Source organism: Passer domesticus, chromosome 10, assembly GCF_036417665.1.
Source record: "Passer domesticus isolate bPasDom1 chromosome 10, bPasDom1.hap1, whole genome shotgun sequence".
Classification (NCBI taxonomy): Eukaryota; Metazoa; Chordata; class Aves; order Passeriformes; family Passeridae; genus Passer; species Passer domesticus.
Genome location: NC_087483.1, coordinates 5,650,449 through 5,677,674, shown reverse-complemented (window position 1 = coordinate 5,677,674; position 27,226 = coordinate 5,650,449). Strand labels below are relative to the sequence as shown.

Here is a 27,226-nt window from a genome sequence, read left to right as displayed (position 1 = left end):
AGCGCCGCAGCCCCACAGGAGCTCCAGAGGAGCCCCAGCCAGAGGCACCTGGGAGCCCTCAGCAATGCAGCCAGCAGCACACGGCCAGGAGGACACGGATGGTGCTTCCTGCCTGCCACAGGCCTTGTGGCCATCTCCAGGCACCGCTCCCGCAGGGATCCCCGCACCTCCGGCCCTGCCCACCCGCTCTGTCGGCAGCACAAAGGCTTCAGCAGAACCACCACAGGCCAAGGAGCTTCTGGCCATTGTCCCTGCAGCACTGCACGCCTGGGCAGCTGGCTGAGTGCAAGCACCATTTTCCCCCTCCTACCCTATGCCCTGCAGACCCTGGGGAGCATAAGAGAGATCCTGGAGTCTCTGTGTTATAACACATTCTATATTAACACAGTAAAAGAAAACTAAAAGTAGAACATTCTTGAAAAAAAACAAAATTCCTAATTAGTCCGGTGGCCCCAACTAAAAGAACATATGGAATCACATCTCCACAGAGCTCCAGCAGCTCAGCCTGTGGAGATGCGACAGACGCGGCCGAGCCTTCCACATCCCGCGCAGCTGATTTTGCAGCCTCTGGAACCTGGAGATTGGAGCCCGCTCTGCAGACCTGAGGATGCACAATGATTGAATTGCCAGGCTTCCAACGGCAAGGCTGACGTCATTTGCCCTGTCTTCAAGGGCTGCAAGAAAAAGGAACAGAGCCACGGTCAGAACCTGGACCTGAGGGATGCAAAGACAGCCCCTTGCCAGGGCCATCCCAGCCAGCTCTTGCCATGGCCAGGAGGGAGCAGGGACCAAGGTGATCAGGCTGAAGCTGCTGGCTAGGGATCCTCCACATGGCCCTGAAAACTGTGGGTGATCGGCCCAGACCAGCCTTCATCCGCACAGGGAGCAGAGCCCTCCACAGCCGGGGCAGGGCTTGCAGGTCTTCACCCGCCAACTCTTGCTGTCAGCCCGCTGCCCTCACTCACCACTGTAGATCATCAGCAGCTCTTCCATGTTCCCCCTCAGGTGCTGTCCGGCCACCCCTGTGAACACAGAGCCTGTCACGGCGGCAGCGGCACAGCTCCCTGCCAGCGGCGCTGCCAGCGCTGCGGCCACACGCCCTGCTGGCCCGGCAGGGCTCAGCCCGGGCCCTTGCCGCACGCTGCCGCCCAAGGGCACGGCTGCCAGAGGGCGGCAGCAGCGCCCGGGCCAGGCGGGGCTCCACGGCGCCGGGCCCGGATGGCGCTGCCGGGGCAGCGGGCGGGAATGGGGCCGAGCTGCGGCGGGCCGGAGAGGGAGCCCGGCCTCGTGGCTCACCCATGAACCTGATGGCCGCCTCTCGCAGGGGCTCCTGGGGGCTCTCCAGGTAGCGCAGGGCCTGGCGCAGGTACTCGGCCGCTCGGCTCGTGTCCTCTGCCAGCTGCAGAGAGCGGCAGCAGGGAAGGCTCGGCGCGGGCTCAGCCCCTGTGGCGGGCGCTCCCTGCGCCCAGCCCCGGCCTCCCCTGCCCGCACAGCCCTGAGGCGCGGCCAGCAGCCGCTGGCACCGGGCTCCGCAGGGGGCAGAGGGCCGGCTGCTGCCCGGGGAGCCGCGGGGCCGCCCCGCAGCCCCGCCGCGCCGGGGCTCCATGGGCACCCGGCTCGGGCCCACAGCAGCCTGGAGAAGAGCCCGCGCGGCCTCTGGGTGCAGCAGCGGGCAGGGGCACAGCTGCCAGCCCTGCACACTGAGCACCGCGCTCAGGAGCCTTCTCCAGGCTGAGGCTGGGGATTCTCGTTCATCCTTACCAAACACTTGCTGAACTTCCACAGTTTCTCCTCCTTCACCAGCTTTTTGATATCTCTCCTCTTCAGGAACCTGGCCGCACAAAGCAGCGTTTCCCGAGAAGCCTGGAGAGCAGCAGAGTGGCAGAGATGGCCCCACAGCCCAGGGCACAGCCCCGTGTCCCTGTGCCATGGCCTGGAGGAGGCTGCAGCCCACCAGGCGCCAAGGCAAAAGGCAGCCCAGCTCCCTCACAAGGGGGCCACCAGCAGCCCACGAGTGCTCACCTCTGCCACATGCTGACTCTCATCATGGCAGTGGAAGAAGAGTGGCAGCAGACTCTGATGCACAAGCCTTTCCAAAGGTTTTTCTCTCTCTTCCAAAACCTCCATCATGTCTCGGAAAAGTTTTATGGAGAGCAGCTGTACCTGGCTATTATCCTTTATGAAAAAAAAAGGGAAAAATACCTCAGCATTGGCTCCTCCAGGGCCCCCGGGGCACAGGCCTGGAAATGCACAAGCACAAATTTTCCAGACTGCATCCAGTGGTCATGGCTGGGAGCACAGAGCCTTACATGGTCAAAGAGTGGCAGGAGTGCCTCAGCCAGCTGCAGGACAATAGGGCTTGACATCAGACTGTATTTGCGCCAGAATATAAAGCTGAGTGCGACAAGTGTCATCCCAGCTATCTCTGCATCATTGTCCCACAGTAGATCCATGAGGCTTTCAGTCAGCCTCCACATTTTGTCAGCCTGTGTGGAACACAATTTTGTGAAACACCACCCTGCTGCAGCAGGGCCTAGAGGCCAAAGCCCGTCCCGAAGCACTCGGGCAGCTGAAGCGGGAGGCAGGAGAGCTGGGAGCAGCTGCCCCGGGGCCCAAAGCCCAACCAAGCCCAAGCAATTGCGTTCCCAGCACAGCTTCAGCCGCTGCCCCCTTCTCACCATCGAGGGATTGTGAATGAGCTCGAGAAGGGCCCTGAGTGCCAGGCGACGCCTCTCCCTGCACTCGCTCTGCAGGTACCTTGATGAGACCTCCACAACACTGTCAGCACATTCACTGTAATCCAGGCACTCGAGGACCTGAAAGGCACAGGGCAGTGACAGGGCACCCGGCCAGCAGGAGCCCGGAACCGCACAGGGCTGGGCCCAGGCAGCAGCACAGGGCACGGGCACCGTCCCAGGCAGCTGCGGCTACGAGAGGGCAGAGAGCTGGGAGGCAGCTCAGCCAGGCAGCGCTGGCCTTCAGGCTCACCTCCACAAGGAACGCCAGGGCGGGCAGATCCCAGCGTGGCTCCTCCCTGCTGAGCAGCTGGAGGAGGTGGAGTGCAATACTGGAACACAACTCAAGACGAGCATGGCGCATCTCCCTAGGAGGGTGAAAAAGGGACCAGGAACCTGAGCAAATCTCTCCAAGGATAGGCTCACAGAGGTCTGCTCTTTCAGCACCATCCTGCAAGGGCACCAGAGCCCTTTAGGTGGTCCCTCCTTCTGGGCTTTCTCCTCTCCCAGGCTTTTCCAGTCTGCTTGGCCGTCCCTCAGTGACGAGGGCCTCTGGCCCATGACCACAGGGACAGTGTGGGGCACCCTGGGCACAGAGCACAAATGTCAGAAGCAGTGGGAAAAAGAGGGTCTCACCTGGCCAGCAGACCCACGGCATAGTGTCGGGTATCATCACACAGCAGTGTGTTCCAGACACCCCTGCGTTCCATTGCCACCACCACATCCTTGTACTGCCTTTGGCAGAGCAGGGACTTCAGGGTCCGCACTGCAAACCTGTGTGCAGAGCAAAGCCCAGGTCACACTGGGAGCACTGGCTCCTTCCCAGGCCACGTGGCAGGGACAGGAGCTCTAGGATGGAGCACCTGTTGGGGCTGGTGGCAAGGCCGTGTTCTTCCTGGCATCCCTTCCAGAAGGTATCCACCTCCTCTGGCATATCCAGAGTGCTGAAGAATACTTGGAAGAGCAGGTGCACAAATAGGCGTGGGAAATACACCTTCATTATACGGGGGACACAGCGCTCCTGGAGGATCTTCCACATCACCAGAGTTGCCTGCAAAGGACAAAGGCCCAGAGAGAGCGCTCAGTGCCGAGGTGTCCGTGTGGCAGGGCCCGAGCGTGGCAGGGAGAGGCCCGGAGAGACGCAGGGGGAGCAGGGGGCCTGGTGGCCTTGAAGCTGCCCCTGGGCCAGGTTTCAGGCCAGCACCTGAGGCAGGGAGATGCAGTGGGGGAAGGAGGATGGAGAGCTGCTGGAGAGGCAGCCTTGGGGCCAGCAAAGGCCACTTGCAGAAACTCACAGCCAGGGCAAAGACACCCGTTTTGTCCCCATTGGAGGTGCATGTGCTGTGCTCCGGCCAGTTCCCCAGCACATCCAGGAGTACCAGCTGTGCCAGCTCCGCAGTCCTGCTTGAGCCCATGATGGTTTTCCACATGGTCCAAGCAGCTCTGCAGGGTTAGAGCTCTGTCTCAGGCGGGTCTCAGACACAGCACTGTGGCCTGGGCATCTCTAAGGGCCCAGGCTGACTGCTGGCTCTGCCTCTGCCCACTGCCCCTGGCCAGCAGCACTCAGGCAGCCCAGCCCTGCAGCACTGACCCCTGTGGGGTGTCAAGGGAGCATGGCAGCAAGCTCAGGGGAAGGACTGGGAAAGGAACATGCCAGAGAGCTGGGAAAGGGAGCAGGCAAAAAGCCCTGGAACTCTCTGTTCTTCAGACACCTGGGACAGGCTGTGCAGGGTGATGGGCTGGGGAGCCCTGAGCCCTCTGGCCTGGTGGGCTCCATACCTGTCACAGGACGGGGCCACACGCAGGAGCGTCATTACTGCATCATCCGGGTGTGCTTTGGTGAGATTCAGCAGGGTCTTGTCCAGCCTGTGCTCGGCGGGATCATTGGCCAGGAGCCACTGGTGGATGTACCTCACCATGGCGGGCACCTGGAGAAGGCACATGGAAACTTGGAAAGCTGCCAGAGGGAGCAATGTCCCCAACTTCTCCAGAGAAGTGCTTCCATTCCCACCGCAATGCCATGGCCTCAAAGGCTCACAGGCACCAGCAGACGTGGCTTGGGTCGCCATGTGACTCATGGGGGAATGGAAGGCTGGCCTCAGGTTGCTTACTTGCTCTGGCTTGGAAGCACCGTTCTCCACAAGCAAATCTAGCAGGGCAGCACTGGTCTCATATTTGAGGACCTCTGAGTGTGCCCTGAGCCCAGCGCCCATAGCCCTGGCCTCTTCCTGCCGAACACTCTTGATGAAGTCGCAAACGAGCTGTAGGAGAAGGGCAAGAAGCCAGGGATGTTCCATGGAGTGCTCCACACACGGTGCCCGGCTGAGCAGGGACAGCAGGCCCAGCCCAGGTGGGCATGGCTGCAGGTACCTGCGCTGTTCTGCGGAAGCGGCCACGGCTGGATTGCTCCTCCTGTGTGCGCTCCACGGCTGCATCTGGCAAAGAGCGAGCGCAGCCAGAGCTGAGGGGCTGCGGGAGAGGCCGGAGAACACAGCCCAGCCTTGCGCTCCCCAGGCAGGGACAGCCCCGGGATGCCCCAGGGGGATGGAGCACGGCCACTGCGGGGTGTCTGCCTGGGCCCTCTTCCGTCCTGTCCATGGGCATGTCCCCAGGGGATGGGATGGGATGGGATGGGATGGGATGGGATGGGATGGGATGGGATGGGATGGGATGGGATGGGATGGGGCCATGCTGGCTGCAGGCGCCAGCCCTGAGGCCCAGCTCTGTCACTCACCCTCCTGTGGTGGATGGAATGGCACCACCTCTTCAGTCTCCTGTCCTGGGGCAGCTCCAGGGCCGCCTTCGTCCTCCTCAACCCAGGCCAGCTTGGGCACACTCGGTGGTCTCTGCTCCATGTCAATGACTGGAGTTAGTAGCAGGACAGCTGACTTGGAAAAGCTCAGGGCACCAAGTCCCAAGCTCTGCCCTCGAGGGCACTGCCAAACAGAAGCCTCGGAAGGCCACAGGTCAACAGGTCCTGTGCTCTGGCCTCGAGGTCAGCTGCAGGAACAAGGCCTCAGAAAACCTCCAGGTCAGGCAGGAACGAGTGCGCTGTGCGGGGGCTCCTCACAGCACTGCTCTGTCCCGTCCTGTCCTGTCGCCTGCTCCGAGCACTGTGGAGTGTTCTTGTCACCACCAGCTCCTATGTCACCACGTGTCACAAAGGACACATTCCTCCATTCCATGCCACGGTGACTGTTGTGCAGCGTGTCTCAAAGGGCCCTTGCACACACTGCCACCTGCCCTGGGGCCATGCCCAGCCCACCCAAAGTGGCCCCGGTTGGCAGGAATCCCTGGCCCCAAGTGTCTAAGGCAGCCCGACAGGATCTTTAGCAAGGGCTCAGCCCATCAGCAAACGCTGCCCTGCTCTGCGGGCTCAGGGCAGCAGAAGGAGCCCCCAGGGCTGCCGAGGCAGCCGCGCTGGCAAGGGCACGGGGCCTTCCACAGAAGCTGGCACGGCCTCCTTGGGACACATCCCGGCTGCTGGCCATCCTAAACCCGCGGCTGTGACAGGCACAGGGAACGTGTGGGCCAGGGCACCAATGCTGCTCTGAGCCCTGGGGCCCGGGCAGCGCTGCCATCAGCAGGTGTGGCAGAGTCCCCGCCCAAGCAGAGCTGCCACCCCCCGAGCCCTGGCAGGGCTGCTGCCCCTCTCCTGCCCCAGAGACCTGTGCCCCGGGGGGCTTCTGTGCCACAGGGAGCCAAAGCCCACGTGCACTGGGGGCTGTGCTCCTCCCTGCAGGGGCTGTTGGCAGCAGCACCTGGAGCTCTGCTGCAACACTTGGTGTCTGTCAGAAGGCAGAAGCTGTTAGTCAGTCCTGAAATGATTTTTTTCATAGAAGGGATTGCAGTGTGAAAAACAAGGTTCACTCTTCTGTACAAAATTTAGAAGGTGTAATAAAGTACAGTAGGAGACAAAGACGATAAAGCAAATATTTATCACCGGATGTCTTTTGGCATTCAGCCTAGATTATCCCAGCTATTTTGGAAACACTCTTTATATACCTGTCATGGTTTGACTCTGGCACAATGCCAGGGTCCCTATGAAAGGTATATTTTTTAAATGGTTACTGTGAGATGTGACTCGGAAACAGAACAAAGCAGGCTCCCAATTGGGAATTGAGGGAAAAACACAACACTTTAATAATCTACAACACAGAAACATAAGGGAAAAAAGAAAAAAACACACACAACAATCTACTATGGAACACTCTTAAAACACTCCTCCTCCCCCCAGTCTTTTAACATTCAGATCTCAGTCCAATACTCTCTTTCACACAAGCTCCTTGCAGTTCATCAGGAGAGAGGAGTCTCTTTCTTGCACTATGGGCTTTTTTCAGAAACACAGTGAAACTTCTTGTGCTTCTGTGTCACACGCGGCAGCCGCCCGGAGAAAATCTGCCGCGGTGACCATCTCCCTTCCATGTCCAGTGCTCTCACTACCGGCTATGGATCTAAACTGCTCTTTAGGTCCTTTTAAGAATGCATCGCTCAGTTCTAAGAAGTGGCCTTCTCTCACCATTTGGGACACCTGTCCCCCCCCATATTTTTATTTCTTTGGGGCCTGGGTCTCAGGAACAGAGACCCTTCGCTGAAGGCAGAGGGCTTCACCACACCCTCCCCCGGAGTCTCTGTTCTTTCTGTTTCTCTTCGCGGCCCTCTCATTTTTGGTTTCTGGCCAACTGCCTCCTCCAAGGTGCAGTCTCTGCATTATTGGAAGAAATTGGTTTTGCCTGTGGCTATGTAAGAGAAAACTTCAGCTGAAGCTACTCTAATCATCTCTTCCACTTAGGGTACTCTCATCTGCTGGCATTTCTTCAACTACTCAAACCTTCTCTTCTTTCCCATTCTCCGTCTCTTCTCAATCTTTAACTGGGGAGGATCAGTGTTTTTACAGCTTTTATTGTTTCAGTACCAAAAGAGTTAAAAGCTCAGCTGGGTCTGCCAGCAGCTGGGCACCTTGCCCCCCCCCCCACCCCTTCTCTTCCTGGCCGTGGTGCCTGCACGAGATATCAAATTCCAAGCCAGCACAGTCTCTATCATTCTCTCCCAGGGGGGCTGCCCAAACCATCCCAGATCTCCTCCTCTCCTCCACCCTTGCCTCTTGCAGGGGCTCCAGCGTCCCTTCCCTCAGGCCCCATGGCCTCCCCCTGCCCCACCCAGACGCAGCTGGGCAGGGGGAGGAGGTCAGACCAGCTCACCTGCCGGACTCTAAAGAGGGAGTTTCTCTGGGAATGCTCTGCTTTTAACTCCTGTGTTCTCAGAGGCATATCTGAATCCCCAGTGGCCACAGCAAGTGACAATTTCAAATCTGGCCACTGATTGGTTTGACCACAACTTTTCCAAAAACTCACTTCCAGGTCAAACCAAGACAATACCATTTCTATTGCATCAGCCTGTTACATATTCACAAACAATTATGCATGTTGAATGTTTCTACAAACCAGTTTCCATGTTTCAGGAACAGTTTAGCATGGCTCCTCCTCACGTCTGCCTTTTTAGAGCATGCGTATTCCTTGTTTGTGCTTTTAGTCCATTCTTATCATCACCTCTATTTACGGGCTTTTGTGGATACTGACAGCCTGCTCAGAGAGAGAAGGCCACATAAACTTTCCCAGGAATTGTTCTGGGGAGTTTTGAAAAGGCTGAAAGAATGAAAACGATCTTGCGGCTGGTGTTTTGAACACTTGTTTTCTCAGAAGATGTTTACCAAAGGGCATCTTCTTAATTAGCCAGTGGTGGGGGGGTGTTGATTAAATGAGCAGTCAGGTCCAGCTGTATCGGAACAGTGTATAAAAAGGAATGGCTTTCTAATAAACTCGGCATTAACCTGCTGAAGAGAGTTAATGTGTCACTTCACTTCGGTTCCTGACTCAACGGTGACAGGCTTTGGACCACATTTTCTTCAGACCGTGAGTGCTGATAGTTGGCATATCTGCAGCAGGTGTCCTCATCACATGTTCATGGGATGGTATCCCATCCAAGCAGGCATTTTAACACAAGCATACTACATCAGCTGTTTCTAAGTTTTAGTTAACAACAGAAATGAAAACGAGATCTTTATAGCAAAGTTCTTTTAACACCACACATATAGAATCCATTTCAACATTTGAAAAGGCCAGTATTGTACTGTGTATCTATAACAGCAGCAGCAGCACCTGAACACCACCAGCTGCTGAATTTCACAGGACAGTCAGATTATACAGAGGCACTGCCATGTTTCCTTGTGTTCTGGGAAAAACGTCAGCTCAGTCTTTGATGTTCAACGCTCCAGCTGCTGCGTGTCTGGCAGTGGTAGCTCATGTCCAAACACAACTGGGTGCCTGCTAAGCACGGCACTGGGGAGCCACAAACAGGGAAGTTCAGGCATCGCAATATATCAAGCTTCCAACAATCTCTTCTCCATTTCCAGATTCAAACATCAGCAAACACATGCTGGAAAAGTCCAGTGAGTTCCATCATTGCCAGGATACAAATTTCACTACTGAAACTAAGCAAGGATTGCCCACAAAGCCTTTGCAAACATTTCCTGGATGAATTAATGTCTCTCCCATGCAGGGCTGTAATAGCTGAACATCTGCAGTGCTGGAAGATTCCAGGTAGAGTGGGAACAAGTCCACAAAATTTCTGTACAGTCTGAAAAAGGGATGCAGGGCTGGACCAAAAGCTTTCCTGAGGGTGATGCTACTGAAATCCATTGCATAATGATGCCCAGAAATTAATCAAAGCAAACAGTACTGCATAGCATAAGGCCTATGGGGCAGGAATTTAATTTATTCGACACGGGGAGTGAGGGGCTTTAGTCTACCACAAATTCATTCCGGAATGAGACTCCCGATGGAGCCCCGGCGCGGCGGGGCTGCGGGGCGGCCCCGCGGCTCCCCGGGCAGCAGCCGGCCCTCTGCCCCCTGCGGAGCCCGGCGCCAGCGGCTGCTGGCCGCGCCTCAGGGCTGTGCGGGCAGGGGAGGCCGGGGCTGGGCGCAGGGAGCGCCCGCCACAGGGGCTGAGCCTGCGCCAAGCCTTCCCTGCTGCCGCTCTCTGCAGCTGGCAGAGGACACGAGCCGAGCGGCCGAGCAGCTGCGCCGGGCCCTGCGCTACCTGGAGAGCCCCCAGGAGCCCCTGCGAGAGGCGGCCATCAGGTTCATGGGTGAGCCACGAGGCCGGGCTCCCTCCCCGGCCCGCCGCAGCTCGGCCCCAGCCCCGCCCGCTGCCCCGGCAGCGCCATCCGGGCCCGGCGCCGTGGAGCCCCGCCTGGCCCGGGCGCTGCTGCCGCCCTCTGGCAGCCGTGCCCTTGGGCGGCAGCGTGCGGCAAGGGCCCGGGCTGAGCCCTGCCGGGCCAGCAGGGCGTGTGGCCGCAGCGCTGGCAGCGCCGCTGGCAGGGAGCTGTGCCGCTGCCGCCGTGACAGGCTCTGTGTTCACAGGGATGGCCGGGCGGCACCTGAGGGGGCAGCCAGGAGAGCTCCTGCTGATCTACACTGGTGAGTGAGGGCAGCGGGCTGACAGCGGGGGCTGGCATGGGGAGCTGCAGTGCCTGGGCAGGGAGCTGCCATCCCTGTCCTGGCTGCGGCGGGCTCGCTCCCTGTGTGGATGAGGGGTGGCGTGGGCCGAGCACAGAGAGATTGCAGGAATGCGGGGGGCAGATTCATGGCCAGCTGATCCAGTTGACACCCCCTTTCTTGTGGCCATGGCCAGAGCTGGGTGAGATGGCCCTGGCAGGACAGTCTCCTAGGATTCCCACAGATCCAGGCTCTGACCATGGCTCTGTTCCTCTCCCTTCCAGCCCTTCAAGCCCTGAGGAGAGATGACAGCCCTTCCCAGACAAACATAGTTGTTCAACAGAGAGACAGTGGGAGAGCTGCAGAACTGGCACAGAAGAACCAGTGTTTGTAGAAGCCCTCCAAATGCCATGGAAGATGAGACTGCCTTGAGACCAGAAGAGACCAGCTGCAGCTCCAGGCACTGCTGATGATTGGCACAGCTGAGCCTGTGGGAAACTTGCATGGCTTCAGCCCTCTCCCTGCTTATAGATAGCTCCCTCCCTCCAGCCCTCAGACTCTGCCCATCCCTTCTTTTTCCCTCCATTCTCCCTCCCTGTTCACAGCTCTTTCCCTCTAGTCCTCAGATCCTGCCCTTCCCCTTTTCCCCCTCCCAGGTCATTCCTTTGCTTCACCTTCCATTAATAAACAGTTTGGCTCCTTCACTTTGCCTGCATCTCTGTGGAGCTGCAGCAGAACAAATCCGGGGCCCTGGGACACACAGGCCCCTGCTGCCGTTCTCTGCCACGCTGTGTTTTGTGCACAGACCCAGAGGAACGAGGGCAGGTCAGGCTGGCACGGTCCCTGTGCTGAAGGTGCAGTTCCACAACCCTGTGCAGGTACAGATCCTGCTGAGCACATGGAAGGCCAGCAGTGGCACAAGGAGCCTGTGTGTCAGGAGCCAAGTCGTGTCTAAGGCCCTGCCACATTTGATCCGCTGTTGTGCACGTCAGCAAGATAATGAAGAACAGACAGTGAAGGAAACCTTATGGTTGAACTGGTGGGAATGTGACCCTTGAGAGAAACAATGGATTGGTCAATTGATGGGAAGTTAACCTGTGAAAGAGGAACAGCACACAATGGAGCTGTGGTTGGCATGGAGGTGGTATCAGAAGCCATTGCGGCCTCATCTGATGCACTGGCCAAGCATGAGATGATGTCCTAAGTGGAAAAACTGCAGAGGAGGAGATGTCAGGCCTGGTTCTGGTGTGGAGGGATGAAAAGGCCAAAATGCACGCCTTGTTGATGCAGGGGATGCCCTGAAGGTGGGTGGCCTGCCTGCCCCTCCCACTGCAGCACCATGCTGAGATCCCCTGAGAGGAGCCCAGTGCTCCTTGCTCCTCTCTGCTGACGCGTGAGCCTTTGTCTGGGTTCGGGGTGGCCCTGGCTGTGTGAGGGGGGCTACGTGGACACAAGACAGCCGGTCCTGTCCCGCTGAGTGCCAGCAGTGCCTCGCAGCAGTCCTGCATCCACGTCAGGATTCTGGCCAAGAGTGGTCCTGGAAGCTGAGGCACAGGTCAGGGCCCATGGTGTTCCCTCAGGATACAGCAGTCCCGAGGGGTCTCCCTAATTCAAAGAAATCTGCAGACAAATGCATTGTCCACCAAAAGCCCTTTTATTGAGCTGACGGGAGGACAGGGGTCTGCACCCCACCAAAATGCTTCTCTGCCATGTATAAATTTCAGTGGGTTGATGTAGGAATTGCATCAAAAATACCATCCATCTTTACCCTGCTGAGGTGATTGCATAGGCAGGGGGTTAGGAATACATTCTGTCAGATTCCTGTACTTGAAGCTGATGTCCAGGCGCTGGCCAGAGCGGTCTCCATGCCCTAAAGCAGCACTTCTTCCTCATGGCTTCCCTGCACAGGGCTCATTGCCTACTTGCCCTTCCTTCTTCTGCTAGAATGTGTCTAAAGCTTTTTTCAAGTCCCTCTCCTGTCAAGTTAGGCCCGCCAGGTTTTTCTTATGCTAACTGGTGCTAAGTACTTACCTGTGTCTGTGCTAAGTACTTGTTTGCTTATGTGAATTGCTTGTGCTTCTGTCAGACAAATGCCTTGTTTCATCCTCCCGTTCTCTTTATCCTGATGCAAATTCTTTTGCAAGATTCCCTCCACAGTCCACAGGACATATGTACTGTTATGCTGCTCTTTTAATTTTCTACCACATCCATAGGTTCATGATGGTTAAGAGGAGGGTCATTTTTTTTTTTATTTAGAACTGGTTTGCTGAGGAAGGTAAAACTCGGAGGAGCTGTTGGTGATTGAAGATTTGTCCATCACAAGAAGACATCTGACTCGTGATGTTCCCTATCTTTCTCTATTTTGGTGATGATTTTGGTAACTTCTTTGATACCAATTTCAGTGTCCATAAGGCTCTGTGAGATGCATTTTTGACTTCTGCCACTAGCCATTCTATATTAGGCTGGTACAGTATTTGTTTTGGAACATCAATGTTCCTTGCAGTTTGGAATTTGGGTGCTTCATGATACACATCATACGCATTCTGCATAATCTGAAGAGAAGTTGTTGTGTGGTGCGGCTCAAGTCACATCCACTTTTGGTTGTGAATTACAAATAGAGAAGTTATTACCATTAGCAGTTTCATTTAATGACTCTGTTGTAATAGTTGTGCAAGCAGATCTCACACAGGCACATCCCCTTCCCACATAACATACCTGTGACTGTGCATAGGTTACTGGGCTCATTTCACAAATACAAGGGCTTCCCTCAGTGTGCAGACACCGATCCTCTCTGTCAAGCCCTGCATTTTTGCACACAAAATTCAGTGCATCCCTTGGCACACATGCTTTGATACTAAGAGTTTGCCAGTTTCCAGTTTTCTTGTTGAAAATGGCCCAGACATTATGCTGAACGGGACTGAGAGTTACATGAGTTCTTATAGCTCCAAGGGCCAAAATTGGAATTACACAGTATTTTTTTGCATTCTTAATGGTTAATGTAAAACACTGCAGTATTCTGTTCATTCTATGTGAAACTGACCAATTGCCACCAAGTGTGGAAGTCTTTTTCAAATTCCTTTGTGGTTTCATTTTTAGGCATGATTTAGTTAATTCTCTTGGCAATTTCCCCAGCTCTCCTTTTTCTAAGTTTTCCTGAGATTACAGACTGTAGCCACAGATGAGCTTGTCTACATTGAAATGCTAAAGAAATGTTACCCTGTAGTTTTCCCATAAAGCCAACGACTGCTGGAAACAATCCTGCTGTGTATTGTTGGCCAGGGTGGTTAATAGGTTACCTGCCAGGCTTTGGGTTTGGGCAAGTGTTAGCAGGGTTGATCTGAGAGGAGTTTGTGTCTGTCCAATATAAGAACTCACAGTGCTTCATTTATTAAGACTTCTTGATCAATAGAATTTCATATGCCCAGTTCAGACCCAAACCGTCCCCTTAAGCCTTTTTTAGACCTATGATTTGGTGTCTGGGAATGTATCCATGTCTCCCAGCCTTTTAGGCTTTGCTGTATGAATGGGTAGTATTGCTGTTTAATTTTGGTTCTATTAGCCTCTATCTTTACCTCCAGCTTTTTCAGAGAGTACTGTGGATCTAAAAGCAACAATTGTTCATTTGTTTTTCTTACCCCAGAGTGAAAGACTATATTATTTCACATATGGGTCCCATGCTATGCCATTGTTTGCTAATGTAAAGCTGTTTGTTTTAATTTTAAATGCCTATTGTGTGACCCGTTCTGTTTTGCTCCTTGACGAGTACCCAAGGCATGGTAACTGGTTTCTTCAGATACATTGCCTGCCTTTAGGCAAGCATTTCAGAAGCCTTCAGAAACCTTACACTGGCCCCTGGTAGTATTACAAAGGACACTTATTTTACTAAAGTTCCCACTGCAAATGGCTGAGTATTCTGAGTACCTGAGCCCATAAGAGGATGTAGTTGTGCTGTCAGGATTCCATGCATATCTGGGTTGCCATCACACGGTCATGACATTGGGCATGATATATCCTAACAGGATGATTGTGCTCCCGGCTTCCCCTCCAACTGGATTGGTTACTGTTTCTGATGGCCTGGAATAAGCCAAGAATGAAATTCAGTTCTCAAAAGCAGATCCTCTATGAGACCTGTTCCATGTACTAAGCATACCAACAGGACAATTTATTATTTAGTGGCACAAGAGCTGCCTGCTGGAAACAATATGTGTTGGGTTGCATTCCTGGCAGGCTCAATTCCTGTATCTCTGTGTGATGATGGTCCTCCCACCCCACCTGTGCCCCGCAGAAGAAGAGAACTATCTTGTGCTAGGTTATAGTCTCCCATTTTAATTTGCATAGCACAAAAATCCTGATAGGAATCACATGAAAATGGATTCACACGCTGCTTGTTAGAAAGGTCACGGATGCACATGGTCACTGTAGGAATCTCGTCTAAAAGAGGTTTGTGAGTTTCAAACTTACAAGCCATAGAGGTCCTGCTTTCAGGTGGGACAAGAAAGGCCAGCATGGAGTCAGGTTTTCCTCAATCTTCAACTGCTCAGTGATTAATCCTTTAGATGGTGTAAAGAGTTTTTACATTATTAATCTCTTTTAGCCAATTAGGTCCTGAATATTTTTGAGTGTTTCATCTAGCAGGATCTCGCAGGCCAAGGAGATCATGATGGTAGTGACAGTCACCTACTGTGACTTGGATTCCGATCAGAAATATCAGGAAGACAATGATGGTGTGAAGCGCATCTTGGTTTCTTCTGTTCTTTCTGAGGTCCAGCTGTGGACTCCTCTTGCCTTTTGCTGAAGTCTTTTAATTCTGGAATAGTGTAGCCAAGAGGTTAACGCTTCAAGCCTAAAAGGCTGTATATGTGATTAAAAGTACTAAAGAGAGTCCTTTCCTTTTTGGGATAAGAGGCTTTCCCCCAGGGGATTTGACATATACCTGGTCCCCAGGCTGGATTTGTGGAGAGGAGCATCCTCTTGCTCCTCTGCTCAAAATGTGTTGATTTATTTTCTGCAGCTGTTGTGTCAGTTGCACAACATGGTTCTGCAGATACCCCTCCCCAACTTGTACAGTGTCTTCCCCTTGACAATTATGCTTATATGGTCTTCTGTACAGTATTTCAAATGGATTCAGATTTTCTTTTGTTCTTGGTCTTCTCAAATCCATAATAAAGCCAAAAGTATGGCCTGGGGCCAAGGTATGTTGGTCCCTTGTCCAGTTTTGACTATTTGTTGTTTTAGCAGATAATTCCTCTTTTCCACCTGGCTGCTGCCCTGTGGCCAATACACCATGTGTAGGTGCCAGTGGATTTGGAGCTTATTGCAAAGTTGCTGTGCAATATTTGCTAGAAAACGTGGCCCTCGATCAGAGGAGATGTCTAAAGGCAATCTGAACCAGGCCATTATGCTGTTTAACCAAATGTTGACAACTTCTTTAGCTTTATTTTTTTGGGTCGGGAATGCTTCAGGTGACGCTGAGAAGGAATCAGTGAAAGGTGAAGGTATTTATAGCCCCCTTTCCTTGGCAATTGAGAAAAGTCAACTTGCCAGTGCTGTCCAGGATATTGTCCCTTGTCTACTATGCCAAGCTCAACTCTAGTCCTAGTTTGTGGATTGGTTCTAAGACATTATTTCACACCCTTGGGTTACCAGCTTTACAGTAGAGTACAGGTTGCATCTTACTCTTGTCCTCATGAAATAATTATGTAAGGCATCCTCTTCCCAGTGTATACAATTATGTTCATCTGTAATTAATTTTCACAATGCTTTTTCAGGTATAACCGTCTATACCTGAGGAGTTGCAAAAACAATATATTTCCGTTCTGCTCATAAATTCCTTGCTAATTCTAGATCTTTCTGATTATACGACATACATCATTGTCATATTGTTCCTTACCTTTGGGAATTAGTGCCCAAAACTCAGCATGGCTTTGTTCGGCTGCTCTTTTTGCAACCTGTTACCTACCCCTTTTGTGGTCTGTTTCTCCTTTCTGATGTCCTTTGCAGTGCATAACTGCAACCTCTTGAGGTACTAGTACTGCCTCCAGAAATTTTAGGATTTCTTCTGAATGCTTAATTTGCTTTCCTTGAGCTGTCAATAGTCCTTTTCTTTCCAAACTGCTTCATGGCACCGATTACTATGAAGGCATACTTGGAATCTGTTCATATATTGATCCTTTTTCCTCAGGCTGGTCAGAAGATACGGGTTCAAGTGATTATCTCTGCCTTCTGAGCTGACTTGCTCTGTGCTAATTGTATATCCTGATTTTCACTGATCTGCTCTTACAAAGCCACTCCCAACTGTGTACTGAGATTCTGCTCCTGGAATTGGGCTTTCTTTAAAATCTGGGCAGCTGGAATAAAGTGGACTTCATGGTTTTGATACAGTCATGCTACAAAGGTTCCTTGTCTGTCTGGTGAGTGGCCAGGAATGCTGCTGGATTAACTAGAGAAGAGATTAGTTTGGTAATACCACATTGTTCCACCAAAATTGCCTGATATTTAAGCAATCTGGAGGGTGAAAGCCAACGCCCACTCTTTTGCTCAAGAAGTGCTGCTACTGAATGTGAGATAAATACAATTATTTGTTGACTTCAAGTGAATTCTCAGGCTTTTTGGATGTTTGAAACAAGAGCAGCAACTGCTCACAGTCAGGCTGTCCCCTACTCACTTCATCCAGTTGTTTAGAGAAGTAGGCTATTGCTCTCTTCTATGGGCCAATTGTTTGAGCCACTACAAGGACTACAATCTCTACGCCCCCTACACAACAAACAAGGGATCAGAGGGTTACAAGGAGCATAGGGCATCAGTCACTTTGATTTCCCTGCCACTCCTGTCATCGCAAAGTGGAAATGCAGGTAGAGCTACTGCGCTTGGTTCCTGTCAGACTGTAAGTCTCATTCGTGTCAGAGTCACTCTGGCCTTTCTCACCATCTACTTCTTCCTTGTCCTTCACCTGCCAAGCCCCTCAGGGTGACAATGCAAATGCAGTTCCACACATTCACACTCTTTCATACAACACAAAAGGGTACTTAGGGGCTTTCCCACAAACTAGAAAATTGTCTGAGTGCTTAAGGTGCTCTAAGCATCCAAAAGATATCATCCTATTGCTGGAAAAAATTCCCAGCTAGGCTGCCAGGGACCTATGTCCTCCAGAGTATTTTAAGTTCTCTAGACAATCAATTTCAATTTCCAATCTGCAAGACCATTGTCCTGGTTCGGGGCTTGTTTGGGACATAACCCCCAAAGGGGCTTCTCTACAAAAGCAGCTCCAATTGCCCCTCCCCCCTCCAACCGGTTTGGGAGAAAACATCTCCTTGGAGAAAAAGTGGAAAGAAACCTCTTTATTAAACAATAGAACCCAAACAATATTAAACAATAAAACTTCTCAATACTCCAAAAAAAAAAAAAAAAAGCAAACTCAGAACAGTCCCCTCCCCGGGTTGCAGCTCGGCTCACTCAGTCTCTGATCAGTCTCTCTGGTGCTGGAAACGCCGCGGCCCAGGCCCGGCCAGGGGGCCACAGGTGGAGCTGCCGGTGCTCTTCTGGGTGTTCAGTGCAGAGCAGGCTTGAACAGGTCCAAGAAAAAGGAAAAATCACAGTCCAGGGAACTTCTTTGCCTCAGCTAGCTAAAACTAACTAAAAACAAAAAACAAAAAAACAAAAAAACAAAAAAAAAAAAAAAAAAAAGGGAAAAAAGGAGCTCTGTCCTGCTGTCTGTCCATCCGCAGACAACACAGTCCAGGAGCAGGATTATGTAGGAGTGAGAGCAGTCTGAAAACAAACTGTGCGCTTCTTCCCTCCCTTCTTCACTGTCTGGAAGAGAATCTTAAATGTGTAAAACTTATTATTCAGTATAAACAGAACAAGATGACTGGGGATAAAAGCACCATATAGTCAACCCAGGACAACCATACAACGCTGTTTCCCTCTGAGACTGTGTCTCCACTTCTTGCATTCTTAGAGATGAACCTTGGAACACACACTCAATTTTCTGACTACTTCTACTCCAATTAATAGCATTCCATCCCCAAAGGAAAAAGGTAACAGTGTTGAGCACATTCCCTTCCTTATCTTCACATAAGCAAAGAGTAAACGATGTTGCATTGACAGATTTAACACATGGACACACACACGATATTATACCAGACTTAATAAACTCTCTAAACCAGCTCCCAATCCAAATTCCAGCCACATTTAATCAATGCCAGTTAGCATACCACTCCTGAACTCTGGGACTCTAACCCACCAAGGGGACGCTCGCCCCTGCCCCGGGACCGTGTAGGTGGGACTCCCTGTGCCACCTGTGCAAGGCACCCATCAGACTTGAACCCACATGGTGTGAATGAGCTGTGTAGGCGGGGGCCTCTGTGTATGACAAACAAGTGAGTATTGCTTTATACCACGGGTAACAAAGGAACAGAGAGAACAAATGCGAGCGGTTAGTGATAAAGAGTTTTTCCATATGACATACTTCACGTCCATGTCTGTCCCAGCATGGATCCAGGGTCTGTGGAGGCACCAGTTTCTTGCTTGTGCAATGTTCTACCTCCCCCAAGAGGAAAGAGGCAGCTGGAGAAAGAGCTTGCCAGGCTGCTCTCCATCCTTTAGCAGCAGCCCTGGGTGAGTGGAGAAGTCCCAGCCGAGCGCAAATGTGCCAACGGAACAGCCGTGCACAGGAAGGCTCGGTGAGAAGGATGATCCAGGAACCATGGGCCTGGCAGCCTGAGCTTGCTACCGGGAAAGGCCTTGGAGCAGATCCTCCTGAGTGCCATCCCACGGCATGTGCAGGGAACCAGGGGGTCTGCTGAAGGCTGGGAAAGCTCTGCCGAGGGACAGGGACAGATGGGGGTGCTGGTGGGGTGTTGAGGGCTCCTGTGCGGGTGTTTGGGGGGGTTGGCGTTGGGGGGCAGGTTGGGGAAGGAGTTGTCTGGAAGGGGAGAGGTGTTGGCTGGAATTGGAGTCAGTTTGAAGACAGCATCTGTGGTTTGGTGGAGCATTGGTTATGGAGGGCAGAAAGAATACCTGTGACTATTTCTGTTCATGGTCCTGATTATCCTGCAGGGAAGAAGAGGACTTGCATTCTTTTAGAGCTTCTATTCCTTAAGGGAATGAGGATATTACCATCCGTTCATTGAAAACCATTTGAAAGCAAAGAATGGCCTTCTGTTCACCTCTGGGTAGTGTGATGTTTGTAAAGTGACTCCCAGTGCTTGACATCAAGGCACATGAGTTGCTGCTTTGAGAGGGGAAGGCAATTTCCAACTCTCATGTTCTCAGGCCATCAAAATTGATTGGGGGAGTTTGCAACTTTTTTGGAACTCCTTGAGTTGAGAAATGGAAAGTGAAGCTTTTCTGAAGTGAGGAGTCTTTAATGCCAGATTCTTCTGTGTCATGACGGTAAAGAGGCTTTTGTGCTGCAGGAAATTACTTGAATGAGAAAACACTTCCAGCATGTAGTAAGAGCTTCTGACAGACACCAAGTGTTGCAGCAGAGCTCCAGGTGCTGCTGCCAACAGCCCCTGCAGGGAGGAGCACAGCCCCCAGTGCACGTGGGCTTTGGCTCCCTGTGGCACAGAAGCCCCCCGGGGCACAGGTCTCTGGGGCAGGAGAGGGGCAGCAGCGCTGCCAGGGCTCGGGGGGTGGCAGCTCTGCTTGGGCGGGGACTCTGCCACACCTGCTGATGGCAGCGCTGCCCGGGCCCCAGGGCTCAGAGCAGCATTGGTGCCCTGGCCCACACGTTCCCTGTGCCTGTCACAACCGCGGGTTTAGGATGGCCAGCAGCCAGGACGTGTCCCAAGGAGGCCGTGCCAGCTTCCCTGGAAGGCCCCGTGCCCTTGCCAGCGCGGCTGCCTCGGCAGCCCTGGGGGCTCCTTCTGCTGCCCTGAGCCCGCAGAGCAGGGCAGCGTTTGCTGATGGGCTGAGCCCTTGCTAAAGATCCTGTCGGGCTGCCTTAGACACTTAGGGCCAGGGATTCCTTCCAACTGGGGCCACTTTGGGTGGGCTGGGGGCGGCCCCAGGGCAGGTGGCAGTGTGTGCAAGGTTCCTTTGTGACACGCTGCAGCACGGTCACCGTGGCATGGAATGGAGGAGTGTGTCCTTTGTGACACGTGGTGACATAGGAGCTGGGGGTGACAAGAACACTCCACAGTGCTCGGAGCAGGCGACGGGACAGGACGGGACAGAGCGGTGCCGTGAGGAGCCCCCACACAGCACACTCATTCCTGTCTGACCTGGAGCTTTTCTGAGGCGTTGTTCCTGCAGCTGACCTCGAGGCCAGCCTCAGGACCTGTTGACCTGTGGCCTTCCGAGGCTTCTGTTTGGTAGTGCCCTCGAGGGCAGAGCTTGGGACTTGGTGCTCCGGAGCTTTTCCAAGGCATCTGTCCTGCTACTAGCTGCAGTCACTGCCATGGAGCAGAGACCCCCAAGAGACCCTAGGATGGCCTGGGTGGAGGAGGAGGAAGAAGGCTCTGGAGCTGACCCAGGACAGGAGACAGAAGAGGTGGTGCCATTCCATCCACCACAGGAGGGTGAGTGGCAAAGAGGGGCCGTAGGACTGGAGCCTGCAGCCAGCTTGGCCCCATCCTGTGGCATATCCCATCCCATCCCGTCCAGTCCCATCCCATCCCCTGGGGACATGCCCATGGACAGGACGGAAGAGGGCCCAGGCAGACACCCCGCAGTGGCCGTGCTCCATCCCCCTGGGGCATCCCGGGGCTGTCCCTGCCTGGGGAGCGCAGGGCTGGGCTGTGTTCTCCGGCCTCTCCCGCAGCCCCTCAGCTCTGGCTGTGCTCGCTCTTTGCCAGCTGCAGCCGTGGAGCGCAAACAAGAGCAGCAATCCAGCCGTGGCCGCTTCCGCAGAACAGCGCAGGTACCTGCAGCCATGCCCACCGGGGCTGGGCCTGCTGTCTCTGCTCAGCCGAGCACCGTGTGTGGAGCACTCCATGGAACATCCCTGGCTTCTTGCCCTTCTCCTACAGCTCGTTTGCGACTTCATCAAGAGTATTCGTCAGGAAGAGACCATCACCAGGGGCGCTGCGTACAGACCATACTCGCCCATCTTCCAAAGCAAGACCAGTGCTGCCCTGCTGTATATGCTTGTAGAGGAAGATTGTTACCATCCAAAGCAAGTAAGCAGCCTGTGGCCAGCGTTTCATCCTCCCAGGAACTTCTTGGCCTCCCCAGCCACGCCTGCTGGTCCTTGTGAGCCTTTGAGCCCATCACAGTGTGGTGGGATGGGAAGAACATCTCCGGGGAAGCTGGGGACATTGCTCCCTCTGGCAGCTTTCCAAGTCTCCCTGTGCCTTCTCCAGGTGCCTGCCATGGTGAGGTACATCCACCAGTGGCTCCTGGCCAATGATTGCGCTGAGCACAGGCTGGACATGGCCCTGCTGGATCTCACTGAAGCACTGACAAATGACACAGTCATGACGCTCCTGCGTGTGGCCCCGTCCTGTGACAGGTAAGGGCCCAGCTGCCCAGAGGGCTCAGGGCTCCCCATCCCATCACCCTGCACAGCCTGGCCCAGGTGTCTGAGCAGCAGAGACTTCCAGGGCCCTCTGGCTGCTCCCTTTCCCAGCCCTGGCATGTCAGCCCCCGAGCCTGCTGCCGTGCTCCCTCCCTGCCCCTCAGGGCTCTGTCCCCACAGCGCTGGGCTGCCTGGCTGCTGCTGGCCAGGGGCAGAGGGCAGAGGCAGAACTGGCAGCCAGCTCAGCTCCCAGCGGTGCTGTGTCTGAGAGCCCACTGAGACAGAGCTCTAACCCTGCAGAGCTGCCGTGGCCATGTGGAAAACCATCATGGGCTCAAGCAGGACTGCGGAGCTGGCACAGCTGGTACTCCTGGATGTGCTGGGGAACTGGCCGGAGCACAGCACGTGCACCTCCAATGGAGACAAAACGGGTGTCTTTGCCCTGGCTGTGAGTTTCTGCAAGTGGCCTTTGCTGGCCCCAAGGCTGCCTCTCCAGCAGCTCTCCATCCTCCTTCCCCCACTGCATCTCCCTGCCTCAGGGGCTGGCCTGAAACCTGGCCCAGGGGCAGCTTCAGGGCCACCAGGCCCCCTGCTCCCCCTGTGTCTCTCCGGGTCTCTCCCTGCCATGCTCGGGCCCTGCCACATGGACACCTCGGCACTGAGCGCTCTCTCTGGGCCTTTGTCCTTTGCAGGCAACTCTGGTGATGTGGAAGATCCTCCAGGTGCCCTGTATCCCCCATATAATGAAGGTGTATTTCCCATGCCTGTTTGTGCACCTGCTCTTCCAAGTGTTCTTCAGCACTCTGGATATGCCAGAAGAGGTGGATACCTTCTGGAATGGATGCCAGGAAGAACACGGCATTGCCACCAGCCCCAACAGGTGCTCCATCCTAGAGATCCTGTCCCTGCCACGTGGCCTGGGAAGGAGCCAGTGCTCCCAGTGTGACCTGGGCTTTGCTCTGCACACAGGTTTGCAGTGCAGACCCTGAAGTCCCTGCTCTGCCTTCTCCGCTGTGAGGATGTGGTGGTGGCAATGGAACGCAAGGGTGCCTGGGACACGCTGCTCTGTGCTGACACACACCACTATGCCATGGGTCTGCTGGCCAGGTGAGACCCCCTTCTCCCCATTGCTCCAGCCACTTGTGCTCTGTGCCCAGGGTGCCCCACACAGTCCCTGTGGCTGTGGGCCAGAGGCCCTTGTCACTGAGGGATGGCCAAGCAGACTGGAAAAGGCTGGGAGAGGAGGGTGCTCTGGAGCAACCAACTCCCAAATGGCCCAGGGCCCCTTGCTGGGAGGGTGGTGAGGAAAGATGAGAACTGTGTGCGTCACTCCTGGCAGAGGTTTGCCCCACTGGCTCAGGGTCTTGTTTCCTTTTTCCTCTTGGCAGAGAAATTCGCCAGTGTTCCATACACATTTGTTGTGGGATTGCATTCCACCTGCTCAGCCTGCTGAGCAAAGAGATGCCATACTGGGATCTGCCCGCCCTGGCGTTCCTTGTGGAGGTGAGCCTGAAGGCCAGCGCTGCCTGGCTGAGCTGCCTCCCAGCTCTCTGCCCTCTCGTAGCCACAGCTGCTTGGGACGGTGCCCGTGCCCTGTGCTGCTGCCTGGGCCCAGCCGTGTGCGGTTCCGGGCTCCTGCTGGCCGGGTGCCCTGGCACTGCCCTGTGCCTTTCAGGTCCTCGAGTGCCTGGACTTGAGGGAATGCTGCGACAGCGTTCTGGAGATCATGTCAAAGAACCTGCGGAGCGAGGATGGGGAGAGGCGTCACTTGGCACTCCAAGGCCTCATGGTGCTGGGCAAGAATCCCTTGATGGTGAGAAGGGGGCAGTGGCTGAAGCCGTGCCGGCAGTGTGGGGCTGGAAAACGCAGTCACTTGGGCTTGGCTGGGCTTTGGGCCCTGGGGCAGCTGCTCCCAGCTCTCCTGCCTCCCGCTTCAGCTGCCCAAGTGCTTCGGGACAGGCTTTGGACTCTAGGCCCTGCTGCTGCAGGGTGGCCTTTCACAAACTTGTGTTCCACACAGGCCGAAAAAATGTGGAGCCTGACTGAAAGTCTTGTGGAGCTTCTGCAGGAAAATGATAGCGACGTGATCAGGATGACCATTCTCCTACTCAGATATTTATTCCTGGATAATGGTACCCCAATACCCAGCTCCCTCGCCCTGCAGCTGGCTGAGGCGCTCCTGCCACTCTTTGACCGCGTAAGGCTCTGTGCCCACAGCCACGGCCACTGGCTGCTGCTCGGGCACCATCTCCACTTGGTGCCCTGTAGAGATGCAGGCCTGTGCCCTGCTGGGCCCGAAGCAGCTGATGCTGAGCTCTTTTGTTCTTGCTCTCCTACAGGATGATAGCCAGGTGCAGCTGAGCTCCATGATGGTCTTTCAAGAGATGCTGGAGTTATTATCGGAAGATGGAAAACATGCCCTGAAGTCACCCGTGCACCACAGCCTGCTGCCACTCTACTTCCACTGCCATGAAGAGAATCAGATTGTTGTTGAGGTGAGGACTTCTGGCCGGCTGCTGTCTCCCTGGGAGGGGGCTGGGCTGCCTCCTGTCCTGGCGCCTTGCAGGATGCAGCGTCGCCCAGGCTGTGGCATTGGGATGCTCCTGTGCCCTGGGCTGTGGGGCCATCTCCACGTTTCTGCTGCTCTCCAGTGTTCTCGGGAAACGCTGCTTTGTGCAGCCGGGTTCCTGAAGAGGAGGGACATCAAAAAGCTGGTGAAGGAGGAAAAACTGTGGAAGTTCAGCAAGTGCTTGGTAAGGACAACCGAGAATCCCCAGCCTCAGCCTGGAGAAGGCCCCTGATAACGGTGCTCAGTGTGCGGGGCTGGCAGCTGTGCCCCTGCCCGCTGCTGCACCCAGAGGCTGCGCGGACTCTTCTCCAGGCTGCTGTGGGCCCGATCCGGGTGCCCATGGAGCCCCGGCACGGCGGGGCTGCGGGGCGGCCCCGCGGCTCCCCGGGCAGCAGCCGGCCCTCTGCCCCCTGCGGAGCCCGGCGCCAGCGGCTGCTGGCCGCGCCTCAGGGCTGTGCGGGCAGGGGAGGCCAGGGCTGGGCGCAGGGAGCGCCCGCCACAGGGGCTGAGCCCGCGCCGAGCCTTCCCTGCTGCCGCTCTCTGCAGCTGGCAGAGGACACGAGCCGAGTGGCCGAGCAGCTGCGCCGGGCCCTGCGCTACCTGGATAGCCCCCAGGAGCCCCTGCGAGAGGCGGCCATCAGGTTCATGGGTGAGCCACGAGGCCGGGCTCCCTCCCCGGCCCGCCGCTGCTCGGCCCCAGCCCCGCCCACTGCCCCGGCAGCGCCATCCGGGCCCGGCGCCGTGGAGCCCCGCCTGGCCCGGGCGCTGCTGCCGCCCTCTGGCAGCCGTGCCCTTGGGCGGCAGCGTGCGGCAAGGGCCCGGGCTGAGCCCTGCCGGGCCAGCAGGGCGTGTGGCCGCAGCGCTGGCAGCGCCGCTGGCAGGGAGCTGTGCCGCTGCCGCTGTGACAGGCTCTGTGTTCACAGGGATGGCTGGGCAGCGCCTGAGGAGGCAGCCAGGAGAGCTCCTGATGATCTACACTGGTGAGTGAGGGCAGCGGGCTGACAGCAGGAGTCGGCGGGTGCAGACCTGCAAGCCCTGCCCCAGGTATGGAGGGCTCTGCTCCCTGTGTGGACGAAGGCTGGTCTGGGTAAAGGACACACAGATTTCAGGGCCATGTGGACGATCCGTAGCCAGCAGCTTCAGGCTGATCTCCTTGGTCCCTGCCCCCTCCTGGCCATGGCAAGAGCTGGCTGGGATGGCCCTGGCAGGGGGCTCTGCTCGCATCCCCGCAGGTCCTGGTTCTGACCATGGCTCTGTTCCTTTCTCTTGCAGCCCTTGAAGAAATGGCCAATGACATCAGCCTTGCCATCGGAAGCCTGGCCATTGAAACCTTGTGCATCGTCAGGTCGGCAGAGTGGGCTCCAATCTCCAGGTTCCAGAGGCTGCAAGATCAGCTGCGCAGGGTGTGGGAGGCTCGACCGCGTCTGTCGTGTCTCCGCAGGCTGAGCTACTGGAGCTCAGGGGAAAATTGATCCCAGAGGCTTTATTTCTGGGCCCCCCTGAGTTATCAGGAATTTTTTTTTTCTTCTAAAATGTTCTCATTTTAGTTTTCTTTTACTATGAAAATATAGAATGCGATATAATACACAGACTCCCGGATCTCTCTTATTCTCCCCAGGGTTCGCAGCGCATATATGAGGAGGGGGAAATGGTGCTTGAAGTCAGCGAGCTGCCCAGGCGTGCAGTGCTGCAGGGACAATGGCCAGAAGCCCCTTGGCCTGTGGTGGTTCTTCTGAAGCCTTTGTGCTGCCGACAGAGCGGGTGGGCAGGGCCGCAGCTGCAGGGATCCCTGCTGGAGCGGTGCCTGGAGATGGCCACAAGGCCTGTGGCAGGCAGGAAGCACCATCCGTGTCCTCCTGGCCGTGTGCTGCTGGCTGCATTGCTGAGGGCTCCCAGGTGCCTCTGGCTGGGGCTCCTCTGGAGCTCCTGTGGGGCTGCGGCGCTGCTGCCGGGCAGCTTGGCCGGGCTGGCGGAGAGCCTGAGGGGCTGGGGCACTGGGAAGCCCTGAGCAATTGGGTGTCAGAGGCCATGAGCAGCCCCCTGGCAGCCGCCTTGTTCCTGACAGCTGGCTGCTCTGGCGCTTCCTCAGTGGGCGTTTGGAGGGAATCCCTGGCATCAGGTGTGGAACCCTGGTCCCGGCCTTTCAGGGCTCTGAGGCCAGGAGTTGTGGGGCTGGGCCTGTGCCCTCCCTGTGCTCGAGACTGGAGCCTGCAGCCCCTCAGCCTTAGCTGAGCTCCAGTGCCTGCTTGCTGAGTCTTGTTCCTGTTGCCGTGGGGGAGGCCAAGCTCTCTGGCTTTAGGCAGGATTGAGCCAGAAGAGCACAGCTTTGAGCACGGAATGGCCACGGAATGGTCCTCTAGATAAAGGGCATTCCTGGCATTCCCAGGGCATGAGAGTGTGTGGGGCATCTTCAGGGTGCCACGCTGCCTTTGCGCTGGTCTACCTCCCTGTGTGCAGGGCTTGCTCTTTGCTTGGTTGTCATTGTCCTTTTGATGTTGTGCTTTTCCATGCATCTCCTTTGGCTGCCTGCAGAGCGGGGCAGCCCTTTAAGGAGGGTGAAAGGTTCTGTCTCCGACATCTCAGTGGGGAAATGGAGCTCTCCCGGCCCTCAGCCCACCCTGTAAGCAGGACAGAGCCTTTTCCCCAGCCCAGGCAGCTTTCTGCCTGCTGCTGGCCCCTGGCCACCATGACCCACTGCACTCGCTCTGAGTCCCATACAGGATGGCTGGTGCCTCTTGATTTGCTGATGATACGTGAGGGTCACTGAGGGAAAGATGGGTGTCCCAAGTGATGCTGAGGGCACACGTGGGTCACTGAGCAGACCTGAGGCTTCCCCAGCAGCCTGCAGGTGCCTTATGTGTCACAGAAGGGAAGGCAGATGTCCCGTGTGTCGCTGAGGTGTCACTGAGGTGTCATGACTGTCTCTGAATGGCGTGCAGATGCCCTGCATGCCACTGAGGGGACG

At 55.3% G+C, this 27,226-nt stretch overlaps 3 protein-coding genes across 6 annotated transcripts in view; all 3 read right to left on the bottom strand.

Moving 5' to 3' along the window:
- The window catches only part of LOC135308490 (maestro heat-like repeat-containing protein family member 7), a 166,226-nt gene that overhangs the window by 42,980 nt on the left and 96,020 nt on the right, over positions 1-27,226 (bottom strand). The gene's annotated exons all lie outside the window — the stretch shown is intronic.
- Positions 1-27,226, bottom strand: part of LOC135309327 (maestro heat-like repeat-containing protein family member 7) — a 122,861-nt gene that overhangs the window by 40,912 nt on the left and 54,723 nt on the right. The window lies entirely within an intron of this gene.
- LOC135308491 (maestro heat-like repeat-containing protein family member 6) lies at positions 361-5,703 on the bottom strand. Of its 2 annotated transcripts, XM_064433465.1 has the most exons (14): positions 5,470-5,703; positions 5,106-5,170; positions 4,847-4,996; positions 4,515-4,663; positions 4,031-4,178; positions 3,599-3,786; positions 3,372-3,509; positions 2,989-3,103; positions 2,679-2,816; positions 2,310-2,486; positions 2,023-2,175; positions 1,762-1,863; positions 966-1,022; positions 361-674 (listed from the first exon to the last, which is right to left on the bottom strand). In XM_064433465.1, exons 1-13 carry the CDS (start codon positions 5,588-5,590, stop codon positions 1,002-1,004), a joined length of 1,665 nt encoding a protein of 554 aa, XP_064289535.1. In that variant the 5' UTR covers positions 5,591-5,703; the 3' UTR covers positions 361-674; positions 966-1,001. The 2 variants fall into 2 exon arrangements, with proteins under 2 accessions (XP_064289535.1, XP_064289534.1); XM_064433464.1 differs by lacking the exons at positions 361-674; positions 966-1,022 and having other exon boundaries at positions 1,714-1,863.